General features: G+C 39.1%; 3 protein-coding genes across 3 annotated transcripts; 2 read left to right on the top strand and 1 right to left on the bottom strand.

The window, feature by feature from the left end:
• Positions 1 to 19: 19 nt before the first annotated feature.
• On the top strand, positions 20 to 2,820 carry LOC119737283 (protein preY, mitochondrial-like). The gene is made up of 2 exons (XM_038211498.1): positions 20 to 301; positions 1,204 to 2,820. The coding sequence occupies exons 1-2, from the start codon at positions 114 to 116 to the stop codon at positions 1,361 to 1,363; spliced, it is 348 nt and encodes a 115-aa protein (XP_038067426.1). The 5' UTR covers positions 20 to 113; the 3' UTR covers positions 1,364 to 2,820.
• Positions 2,471 to 8,191, bottom strand: LOC119737284 (cleavage and polyadenylation specificity factor subunit 1-like). The gene is made up of 5 exons (XM_038211499.1): positions 8,125 to 8,191; positions 7,337 to 7,495; positions 5,293 to 5,422; positions 4,442 to 4,580; positions 2,471 to 3,640 (listed from the first exon to the last, which is right to left on the bottom strand). Exons 3-5 carry the CDS (start codon positions 5,397 to 5,399, stop codon positions 3,593 to 3,595), a joined length of 294 nt encoding a protein of 97 aa, XP_038067427.1. The 5' UTR covers positions 5,400 to 5,422; positions 7,337 to 7,495; positions 8,125 to 8,191; the 3' UTR covers positions 2,471 to 3,592.
• A 1,348-nt stretch (positions 8,192 to 9,539) lies between these two features.
• On the top strand, positions 9,540 to 10,568 carry LOC119737282 (neuromedin-U receptor 2-like). Its single transcript, XM_038211497.1, has one exon. The coding sequence runs from the start codon at positions 9,542 to 9,544 to the stop codon at positions 10,547 to 10,549; it is 1,008 nt and encodes a 335-aa protein (XP_038067425.1). The 5' UTR covers positions 9,540 to 9,541; the 3' UTR covers positions 10,550 to 10,568.
• The last annotated feature ends 2,320 nt before the right edge of the window (positions 10,569 to 12,888 follow it).

The raw sequence follows: 12,888 nt of genomic DNA, 5'->3' as shown, positions 1-12,888 counted from the left end.
AGAATAATAACCTTTTTTATAACTATTTCAATGCGTTTAAATAGTTTCCTTAAAGCTGTTTTAAAACAAATAATGATTTTATTTTATTATTATAGTTCGTGATAGAGACCAACATGGCGGCGCCCATGAGATGTTTGATTTCTCGCAGTTCTGCTTTTCTTTTTACAAAATGTGTCAAAACTGGCGTTCAAGTGTCATCTCTCCGTCGGTTCCATCTCTCGTCGAGTGTCTTCTACCCAGCAGAATTTGATCCAAGCATTTTAGACACCGTGGTTTGTCCGCTATCAAAGAGCCAACTGCGGTAAGGTAGCCCGATATGTCATCTTGTAAAAACCTCGTGAGTTGTAGCCTAGCCGGCTACGCCTACGGAGTCACGGCTCATTGCCCTCAGTAAACATCACAAGTCTTGTGTACCAAAGTGCTGTTTCAACACGTATCACGCTGCATTGCACTCCCACATTTTCCCCTGGAGTGCAGAGGAGCGTACGTAGCCGCTCCATCCAGGGGCCGGGGGAAATGTGTTCTATAGCTCTGTGATTCACTGATTGGACTTATTAACTTAAACTAAAGACTTTTTTTCTCTAATCCTAATCGTGTAGTTTAGGACCCCTTTCCATGATTATTATACACAGAACGAAAAGATACTTCTTATGGTTTGGGACTTAGGCTTAGTAATATTTAGGCTTCCTAAACTTTTGCGATGACACAAAAATTACAAACAGGAAAAGTTACTTTGTTTTGCTTTACCATTTTGAATATCAGCTAGCTTAATTTTGTGGAAAGAAGGCAGGGTTTTGATTTGTGAACGGAACTTGAAAAAAATAGAGGTCTCCTTTTTTCATATCCATTCACTTGATTCAGTTAACGCTGATAGCGATACTTTATTTATGCCCATGGAGGATTATTCTTTTGAGGGGAAAATAGCGCCCTCTTTTTCTCTCTCCGATTCACTCCCGCTGAGGGGTTATTTTTGAGTTGTGGGTATTGTGCACTCGCTTGACATAACCTGGTAGGCAACATCTAAACTCAGAAAAATTAAGTTGACTATTCCAAAATGTTGTATAATTTCCAGAGGATAAGTTGAACGAAAAATGATCATAACCCACCTTGAGGGTTTGTGGGATAATTGATAGGTTCATAAATGTGCACAAGGCTTGTACAAGTATTTTCACAGGCAGTTTTTTTGCACTATTTTATCGGCAGGTATGATGTGGAGGCCTCTGAACTGGTTAACGACGAACTAGGAGTGGCATACAAGATTATTGATGGGATTCCAAACCTCATACCAGAAGATGCTCGCATGATCAAACAAGACAAGGATTCAGCAGACAAGAACTCGGATCAAACCAAGAAGGAAACATAGCAGAGTTGTGGAGATGACTACCTATGACTTCTGTGCATGAACAGTAGATAGTACTTCATCACTCACCAGAGCTCAAGTGGAGGAGGCCCACAGCATGCATGCCCCAGTAGTGCATACGACTGGATGCCATGGGAATTCATTAGGAGGGCCTCCCAGTGGTCTCTCCCAACTTGTTGTAGATGCTGTGTCAAACTTGTTCATGTATGTAGTCTTCCACAACAGATACAACTGACTGTGTGTGACCCTTCTTGGAGACCAGTTTAGATCAATCAAGGTTTAAGATCAATCTTCTGCTATTCAATTCCTAACACCTTATTTGTATCTTTACTTGTAATCAATATAACTACCGGGGTGTGTTTGGAAGAGAATGATTGCTCCAGTCAGAATGGAATGTTGTGATCGTTCTGCATTCGGTATTTCATTTAAGTCAAGATGACTAGATTGTAGTCACAACTGAACCTGGCTATGTGTAAAGTAGGACATGGTGTACTGCTGCTTTTATGCATTATTCATAAATACCTTAATTTACCCATTTGTATTGATCGAGAGGCCGTCACGTGGGTGATTTTAAACGGTTGATAGAACACCAACTGGTTTTAAACACTTTTTTCCCCCAGTGTCACATGAAATTTTGACTTCTATGTAATCTGGTCCCTTTTACCCTTTTATTGGTTGAACCCTCACACGTGACCAGTCACTCTCCTAATTAGTCTGTATTTCATAGAGTCCTAAATTCACACTACACCGGCACCGCTGCGTTCTACGCCACATCTTGCAGTACGCGCCACTCGCGCACCAATCTCCATGGAGATTTTTAGTGCTAATGCGAGGTACGTACCATAAACATAGCTAGAGGGGTGTTTCACAAAACACGAGGTAAAATATTTGAAAAAGATTGTTGGAAATATATAATTTTTTGACATGACATGACCGAAAGGTATTTATGAATGGGAATAAGTATGTGCTTGGCTGGTATTAAACAAGTACGTTTAGTATCCGTGTCTAGGCCCCTATCCGATACTTCTGTTATTTGTTTAAAACTGGCCATGCACATGTTTATTCCCTTATTTAGTAACTTTAAAATAAATCACACAAACAAACATACAATACCAAAACTTGATCTAAATAAAAGACCATTTATTTACCACCTTTACTTTGAAGTAAGACGGGTGCCAGATCTACACTTTCATATTTCAAGTAATCCATTGTAAGGAAAGTGAACATAAACATTCATCACGACTGTTTTGCCAAAATAATTTCAATATTTTTCTGAAAGTAAAAACAGCTATGCATTGGAATGAGGAGTTGACTTAACTTTCTGCAGTTAAAATACCCTATAAAAGGATCCAGTTCTAATTCTGTAGTTAGTGTGATTAACTAAATCTACACAAACGGTGTTATGTACAAACCATAAACAGTTCAAAAGTGAAATAAAATTATTACAATAACTTGAAAAATCTTCGTCCTCCGTTTGCAACCTTCATATGAACCAAACGAATGAATGAATAACTGTGCATAATCTGACAAAATGCCAAATGTTGTCTTACTGTTCAAATGACACTGAGCATATACATATAGATACATTCTCCATCAGTATTCTCAGCTTATGGATGTTGCAGTTATACAGAATATACAAGGGTTGAATAAGGCAATGACGTTCGTGAAGTTTCAAAACCAAATGGATATTAATAATGTGATGAAGATCACTTTATCACTTTTCAACTCCTTGTTATTGTTGCTTGATGGAATGAAATCAATCATGGAAGTGTAGAACTGAAAACAGGATGAGTGTACCAGACTAGCATTGGAGTAAAGAGTTTGGACAACCATTGCAATTTATTGAACTTGGAATAGATGGAGTTCAGTATCTAGGTCTCGTTCAAATGACGTCATTTCCTACAGACCAACCACGTGCATCGGCATTTTGAGTGTCAACTTGCATAACGCGCATCGGCTGTGTCGTATTTCGAACACATTTTGAGCAACAAGCGCGCGTGTTTGGAACATTTTCAACACTGTGCAATGCGTGCTTGATTGCGTTAAATACGCAGTTGCAGTTCTCCTACAGAGAGATGGCCGTCATTGAACGAGCCCTATTGGCACTGTTGAATCCCAGCTGAGAGTAGATTTCTAGTAGACAAACTGTTCCTGTACAAGATTTGTTGCAAACGCTGCATCTCTGTGGTGTCGTATGGATGTGTACACAGTATTTGTGGAGCCTTCCATTTCTCAGAAGTGAGTCGTTAATCTCTCTACGTCCATTAAGTCATCCATGATCTGCAAAGGAAAGATACAATTTTGGGAATTATTGTCTTATACATATAACATGCCTCTTTATGTCATTAAACTAGTAGTGCAAGGGGAGTTACCCTTGTAAAGCATTCAGTTATGGAAATGCTCCTGTTCTCTTTAGGAAACTTTCTGTTTAACAGCTGGAACAGGGGAAATACTGATTTTTTTGTTTGACAAAGTTTGATGGTGGTTCTTCCTCGGACAAACTTTTTCCCTGTCATGACTACTCCAATGATCACAATTGCACTGTGAGCCTGTCGCACACATTTTGAAAACCCTATTGGTCGAAGGAGCACTGAATGCAAGCACAGTTAGGACTCGTGTGTGAGTCTGACCATGACAGCTATGGCTTCTTATTGAGGTCACCAGATAAGTCTTGAAAGCACAATGGTTTCTTTAACTGCTGAAATGTTGAACAGGATAGCAAATGAAGTCACAAAGTGCTTCCAAAAGGATCTCAAGGAGATATAAGGACAGTATTGGAGAGGAAGTTGAGGTTTACTGGGTTCTATTTTGGAGTAATCTCATTAAACATCTAGAATAAGTTACGGATATGTTATTCCCAACAGGCCCGTTGTATCGGGTACTACTTGCAGGATCCTGAACAACTTCCCAGGAATCTTCTGGTGATAAAGTAACAATATTATTCACAAACTGATTAGTTTGTTGCGGGAAGACCCTGGGGAAGTTGTTCAGAATCCTGCAACAAATACCCAATGAATTGGGCCTATTGCAGTTAAACTTGTCAGCAACTTTTCCCGGACATTTCTAGAGATGACTCCTTACCTGGTCCACTGATGTGCCTATCTTCTTAGCAAGCTCATTCTTCTCCACCACACTCAGGTAGGTGTACTTGTACAGCAGGTCACCGTCCAGAATGTTACGGTGGGGATTACTCAGCTCACGCTGGTGGGACACAATGTGCCTGCAAGGAAATGAACAAATGGTTTCATTGTAAAAATCTGCATTTATGAATCGTCATCCCAAACAAAGTTTTGTGCCTACACCAAGCACATCACGAGTGAGATCCAAACAGCAAAGAAATATTAATGTGCTAAAATAAGGAGGTAGCTATAGGGACAAGTTTTATATAATAAAAACCATGTGGGGAGAAAGCATTGTAAGACTTTCTCATAACCAACTATCTCCTTTCAAAGAATCACTCATTTGCAAAGATCTGGGGATTCTCTCACCCAGCAGTCTGAACGTTGAGTTCGCCGCGTTCAAAACATGCAAGAACAGCCCCTGAAGAAGGACCAAGCACTGCTTTGAAATCGTCTCTACTGTTTATCATCTTTCATACCTCCAAATGGTATATCCACACAAAATTTTCCTAGTTGTACGCACTAATTAATGTATAGTTGTAATAGAAAAGTCATGCAACTGGTTAGACATGCCAGCTGATTTTTTTTTTTGACTTTTCACTTTGTTCAAGCAATCATTGTGAAACACAATCAGTCCTATAGAGAGATGCACAACATGACCTCACTGAGGTCAAATCTCGCATATTATGTTTACTGTGCATCCCCTCTATTGGACAAACAGACCGAGGCCTCCTTTTTGTTGGGGTAGGAGGAGGGGGAAACAATATTGACGAGCCATAAAAGTGAGTTGAATTAGCTTTTTTGGAGGCTTACCTGTATGCCTTAGGATTAAGTCCACCAATATGCATGACACTTGTCGTGATGGCATTCTGTAACATGAGCAGGCGTCTGTAGGTCTTCTCAGTCATTGGTAAGAGCATACCAAGGCTGCCATCTAGAGTAGCTGTCATTCAGAAAAACCAGAAGAGAGAGATATCCATGGATTCCATGCATAGGCTTTGAGGATCATTTGTATTTACACCAAAAGTGACCTACCAAATCATTACAAATCATACTGGTACTAAACACCCCGTGCAATTACGATATTCTGTCTTGCTTGCTGTTCTTAAGAAGAAATCAAGAAACGTAGGTGATTTCCAACAATCAGTCAATTGACTGACTTTCGGAATAAAGAGTGCTATTGACAAAATTGTGTTTCGTGATCAAAAGGTTGTGCATGCTTTTCACAGTTTTCTCAAAAAGTGTAAGATCCACTGAGCTGAAACTTTAATAGGTTAGGTTTTGAACATTCGTCTTTGGATTTTGAGTGGTGTTATTATTGGAAACAAACAAAATGCATGAAAAGCAAATGATCCTACAATGTACTTCCTATCATGCCATGTATCCTCTGTATGATGGGAAACATTTTCAATAAAACACCACAAAGATTACCACATGATCACAAAGATTGTGGTATCTGAGAAACGGGTAATTTTCCCTAAATGTGTGCACTATATCCAACTGTAACTAAGTAATGTAGCCTATATGTATATCAGTAAGCAAAACACATACATCCACACTATAAGGGGCTTTTTTGTGGAACTGCTTATAAGTGCAGACATTTTCTTAGCAAAAAGATTTTCATTGGAAATCAATATAGCTACCAAAATGTCATGCAATACCAACTACTCTCAATTGATTTAGCATCAGAATTCATCATTGCAAAATACCAAATCTGATATCATACTAAAAAAAACTTCAAGCAATTCCTTTTAAATAAATACGCCTAAGCCTTGTTCACTATTTACCTTGTCATATTTTAATGTATATGGACCAATAAATTTGTGATCATTTCATTCTAATCAAATTATCAACATGTACGTATTCTTTCTTTTCACTTTATTATGAAATCGATTTTCTCTTGTTTAGTTCAACTTTGAGTCTTTTTCACTATCAACGTTTAGCTACTGATCAGAGGTGTTCTTCTTGATTGTGTTAATGATTTTGTTCTATCATCATTTTTACCTACATCTTATTGTAATTTATTTTCATTTATTCCGGTTTGCCTTCCATCCCCATTTTCTTGTTTCGTTCATGTTTGTTGTGTTTATAATCCATTTGTCTGTGTATATAATCATGCTAATTATCGGGGTCCATACCCACAAGCTAAGCTTTCTTATGGATTCCACATCTCTATTAATTGTATTTATTATCTGCTTATTACCTTGTACTCATGTAAATTATGAGATGAAATAAAGTCAAGTTCAAGTTCAAGATCTTGCCAAAAACTGTTCCCAGAGATGTAGTCGAGTCCATCACAAGGCCTTGCAAGTTCATCGATCACAAGTCCTCCAGTCCCAATTCAAATCACAAGCTATTCAAAGGACCTTTTTAAAAAAGCATTCTTCGTTATTGTGCATCCACTGTTTACTTATGACTGGACTTGCGAATGGACTTGTGATTTACTTGTGATGGACTTGTGATCATGGACATGTGATGGACATGTAATGGACATGTGATGGACTTGTGATGGACATGTGATGGACATGTAATGGACTTGTGATGGACATGTGATGGACATGTGATGGACATGTGATGGACTTGTGATGGACATGTAATGGACATGTAATGGACTTGTGATGGACATGTGATGGACATGTGATGGACATGTGATGGACATATGATGGACTTGTGATTTACTTGTCATGCTTGTGATGGACTTGTGATGGACATGTGATGGACTTGTGATGGACATGTGATGGACTTATGATGGACTTGTGATGGACATGTGATGGACTCGACTACATCCCTGACTGTTCCACAATGGTTTGCTGAAAAGAAGCTGGTTAATAAATTATTTCTGTATTTTTGGACTGACCATAGTAAACGACATGTCTCCTCTCAGCTGGCCCAGTGATTGACTTGCTGGATGCTGGGTCATTCAGCTTGCAACGCACTCGGACAAACGCATTGACATGACTGCCAACGTTAATGTCAGCACGGCGGAGTAGTCTGGTTCCCCCACAGCTCTCACGTGCTGAGAACAACAGAGAGAAAACATAAATGCATTTTTAAGAAAAAACAGAGCAGTTTGTAATATTAAAGCAAGAATACTGCTCTCATCCTTTTGAAGAGAGTAATCTACAGAATAATCTGGCAAGTTCAATTAAAAAAGCCAGTCTTGAAATGGTTCCATGCTTTTTTAAATATTTGATTAATCATTTCTTAGTGAAACCAAGGATTCCACAAAAGCGCCTTAGCTTGCAAGCCTGAAGAAACCTATAGACAGAAGACAATGAGAAGAAATTACAGTTTTAGAGGTGGGAGGGAAACCCAAGAAACATATTCTGGGGAAAACCCACGGAATTAGGCAGGGACTGAAAACCCATCCGCTATGCCAACCTGACTCCCCAATATGTAGCTGATGCACCTGTGAGTGCCAAAAAATGTCCCCAAGTGACTGATGATTTCTATGACTATCTAGGGCACACACATCAGTCATGTGCTGCATCCTATAGGCTCGTGTGGGCACTTCTCTCAGTGGGTACGTGACCAAAACAGAGCCCATGAATCTGTTTTTGGTGCTCAGGGGGCCAGCTTGTGGACTGACCGTCCAACAAGTCAATCATCAAAACGTTGAGAGCTTTCATTTGTTGTGATTCTTACCTCCTGGGTGATAGTGATAGACGATCAAGTTCTTGTCCACATCTGACACTGTATAAAAATAAAATAAATAAGTGGTTATTGACAAAAACAACAAATTTCATCTCATGTAGACTAATTCAACGACAGCCATTTTCTGAGTTGGCACCAGGCTGGCGTAAGTCGTGCTCAGGTAGTACGTTGACAAGCACTCTGAGCTCCTTACTCCAATAGTGTTACCAAAATGCACACGCACCCTGTCTTTCAGAACGTGTGCGGCATAAGAGCAAACGTGGTTTCACCTCAAACATGGCTTCTAATTTTGTTTGCTGAATTACAATGAGGTCTATATCTGGTTCTTGTTCTGTAAAACCCATGTTCTGGCTAGGCCAGAAGATTTTTTAGATGATGTCTCCAGTTTCCATGTTCTCAACTTCTGCATAGTTGCATGTAAACCTCTGCCTGTGAGATTATCAGCCTATTAAAAATAAAAACAAAAATCAGTTTTCATCCATGCCTTTGTACAGCAGAATTTTCATTATTTTAATAAAGTTAATAACAAACAAATGTCTGCATATGAAAAACCCAATCAGTAAACAATGATGAGCAACAAGATCAATCTTTCCTTCCATTCACCGGCTATCGGAAGGAAATCAGATGACAACCCTTGGGCTGTACGTAGCCCAGCAGATTGAACTTTTCCATTAAAATGAACTTTAATTATGTAAAGACACTCACGCCATCCCTTTTATACATGTATGCCATGCAAACTCTGCGCATTGTAGTTGAGAAAATAATACTTAATAAACGTTTACCCGCCGTCAACTCACAACTGAGAGATCGGAGGGACAGTCATTTACCCAATGCTACAAACAAGAGAAACATTGGAAAATAGACAACTGCAGACTGATACTGAACTGAGGAACTGATGACAATAAATGAACTGAGGAAATAATATACCATGGGCTTACAATTCCATGGAGCTGTCAGACCAAACATCTGACTGAACCACGAATGCTTCTCTTGCAGCTACCGGTAGTTTCTGATGCAATGTGTGCCCCGTATGACGGATAGGCTACAAGTACCGATACTCGGACTACAGATTCTCATGCATCCTCTCCAGTTGTTGGTATACAGTGCATCTTCATTATCAGAAACAAAACGCATTTTGACCATGGGAGAGTAACACCGTTTCATTGAGGAACTGGCATGCAACTTGGACTAAGCGAAGTGACAACCACGAATACGAGTCTAAGTGTTGATGACCATGAAGATCGAATCGCCTGGATGCAATTGGATCTGCCACATTGTAATGATGGAAGGAGTCATCAGTGTCTTAGGAAACCTCTTAGTGTACAGATAAAAACAGAAGTATGAGATGATACCAAGCTGCTTAGGAACAAATTTGAACTACGAAAGCCTCAGAGGTGTATGAACAGCCATGAATTCAACTCAGCATCTCAATGACAGTGTGGGGCCTTCTGAAGGCGATTGGATCTACCAGATTATTGCAGCAGAAGGAGCCATTGGTGTCTTAGGAAACCTCTTAGTATGCTTTGTCATTCTACGAGTCAAATTCCTGCACAACATGACAAACTATCTGCTGGTGAATTTGGCGGTAGCAGATATGCTGTCATGTTTAATAGCATTCACCTTCTACTTCGCTTCTTTTCTGAAGTACAATCCAGCAAGCTTTGGTGGGAGATTGCTTTATTGCCGACTTTTAATTTCTGATTTTTTGCCATGGGCTGTAATCTATGCCTCAGCTTACAATCTTTGTTTGGTGACATTAGAGAGATATGTTGCTATAGTGCATCCACTACAGTATGCAAGGAAACTCACAGCAAAAAGGATGACAACTCTGATTGCTCTAGTTTGGACAATGTCGTTTCTAATTTCTATACCTTTTATATTTGACATTGAACCTGCGAAAGAATCTGAGACAGCTTGTTCAGAAATCACATACCCCAATCATGCATTCCCCATTCTTCTAAGCGTGCTTTCATTCTTCATGGGGTACTTGCTGCCTATTACATTAATGAGTTGGGCCTACTACAAGATACAAGTCAATCTCAAAAGACAAGCAAAAGCCCTGAACCTGCAACATGCAAGGGCAGCAGCCTATGATCTTGTGATTGCTAGACAGCGTCTGGTCAGCATGCTTACAATTGTCTTAGGAGCTCTCATTATTCTCTGGACAGTATGTTACATCGCTATTCTTCTGTGCTTGCATCCAACAGACAAGGGTCCATTTCCTTTCTGTGGTTCAGAGAGCTACAGGTATATTCGAGAAATCAGCAATATCCCCTTCTATTTGAACTCTGCTATTAATCCCATCATCTACGAGTTCAAGTATAAAAAATTCAGGCAAGGTCTGAGGGTAACTCTTTGCGGCTGTTTTAAAAGACATGATAGTAATCGGATTGAAGTCGAGGTGCTCCCATTGTGAAAAAGACACAATTGAGTTGACGCTTTCATCGTTTACATTCTTGGCATTCAATACAAGATACACGTACATGTTCAATTTACTGTACATGGTGCGTAAAAAAACCCAACGTATCCCAAATTGCAGGACCAATGTTTGAATGAAGTTTTGCCTGTAGCACTTTCAAAATATAGGATATAATGAGCTTTCTTTTAGTACAAGAATCATTCAGGTCACTCATTTTCAAGTTACGGAATTTTGAACACAAAAAAACGTTTTAGAGTTCTGTCCACGGATCACAAAAAAAAGTAAGTGTTCTTTCATCAAAACAAAAACGATTCTCATAGGGATGCATGTGCATTGTTTTAGTTTTACTGAAAAAGAACATGTACCTTTTTTCGTGTTCGGGTCAGTTCAGGTTTGCTAAATTACCTTATTTTTTTGTCGGGTCGGGTCGGGTCGGTTTGAGGAAGTTAAGATCGGTTTCGGTTCGGATTCAGTTTATATCTCTAATGTTTCGGGTCGGTTTGGCCTGGTCAACCCGACACGATGCACATCATTGACCTGAACTTGCGATGGTGCCAAGATAAAAACGAATAAGACTGATTACATCTCTACAAGTTATATGTCAGAGGAGCAGACACTCAGTAACTGTAAATATGTCAAAGACCATATCTTTGGTAGATATATATCAGAGCTCTCAGCTTGTTTGAACAAAATGGCAATGACATGTAGCATCGTCGGTTTCCATAACACTGATGAGTTGGGCCTACTACAAGGCTATTAAGCAAAAGCCCTGAACCTTCAACATGCAAGGGCAGCAGCCTATGATCTTGTGATTGCTAGACAGCGTCTGGTCAGCATGCTTACAATCATCTTAGGAGCTCTCATCATCCTATGGACACCAGGCTACACAGCTTTCTTCTTTGCTTGCATCCAACAGATAATGGTCCTTTCCCTTTCTGTCATTCTAAGACTTACGAATACATCCATGGAGTTTTTGACTTTGCTTTCTATTTCAACTCTGTCATCAATCCCATCATCTACGAGTTGAAATACAAAGCGCTCAGATAAGGTCTTAAGGTAGCCCTTTGCAGTTGTATTAAAAAGACAAAGTAATAACAGAGTTGACATTGAGATGGTGCCAATGTGAAATTGTAAAATGTCTACGAGTTGGATAAAACATTTCAGACAGGTAGTGCTTTGCAGATGTATCTTGTAGGTTGCCAAAGATTAGTTTTATTAACAAAGAATGTACATTGTAAGAACAAATAAGATTTGTAAGAACAAATAAGATTAAACTGTTCATGCTAGCTCAAGAGAAGTACATGCCATTATTGTAATTGTCATCCATCTTACATAAATTTGATGGATATTTATTTAAAGACACATGGGAACATTGCTCATGATATGGAGAAAACCTACCAATTTATTGATAAAAACAATTGCACAAAACAAAGAAAGGACTGGTAGCAATTACACTGTGCAATTATTACGCCTAAAATGTTGTTTGAAAGAAAGCAATATCAGTGATGATGGTTTGAAAGCACTGTGCCCAAGTACACCAAAAAAGATAATTATGATTAGAATTTTGAAACAGCCTCTTTTGAATTGGTAGCAATAGCTGATGGAATCTACTTAAATGAGACCAAAAAAATGGGGCAAGTTTTCTTTTTTTACTAAATTATATTGTATCCACTGAGCTGAAATTTCAAAAGCTTACATGGGTTTTGCACCCACATAATAATTTTCAACAACCACCAAAATACCCCAAATTGCAAACGATCCCTCGTCCCTTTATCTAGCTTTTTTACTAGATGAAAGGATTGCAGAAACATGTCCTGTGTGTCTCCATTTATTTGCTTCTCTGATTGGAGACTTTGTCAATATTAGTTAACCGCAACCCCACCCCCCCCCCAAAAAAAAAAACCACCACCCTCCCTCTCCGAAGAGACCAGCAGAAATCACGCACAATATTGTGAGTGACAGCAAATTGCAATAACAGCCAGAAGGAAGTCTTCCCTAGATCAACAAGTTGCTAAAAATGTAATCTTCTTTCATTTAAAAGCCAATATAACTGACAGCAAGTTATTATGAATTGATGAAGAGACTGTATCTATATGAAACCCGTCAATCAATGATAGCAGTGGTGCAGCTCGTTAAGGAACAACTGGCTAATTAGGCCTAATTGCCTTCGTTACCAAATACCATGAACTTCCGATCATTTCAGCCGTTAATCACCAACACGCAAGTTTGATCAATTCACAGACCTATCATAAGGTGTAATTTAAAAACAAAAATTGTTTGGCACTATTTCCAAAAACAATTTCATGATCTACATGTACATGTATGTCACTGTTGTA

The sequence above is a fragment of the Patiria miniata genome, unplaced genomic scaffold (genome assembly GCF_015706575.1).
Source record: "Patiria miniata isolate m_02_andy unplaced genomic scaffold, ASM1570657v1 HiC_scaffold_3, whole genome shotgun sequence".
NCBI classification, from domain to species: Eukaryota; Metazoa; Echinodermata; class Asteroidea; order Valvatida; family Asterinidae; genus Patiria; species Patiria miniata.
The sequence above is the reverse complement of the archived record's forward strand: the minus strand, read 5'-3'. Positions and strand labels throughout refer to the sequence as shown.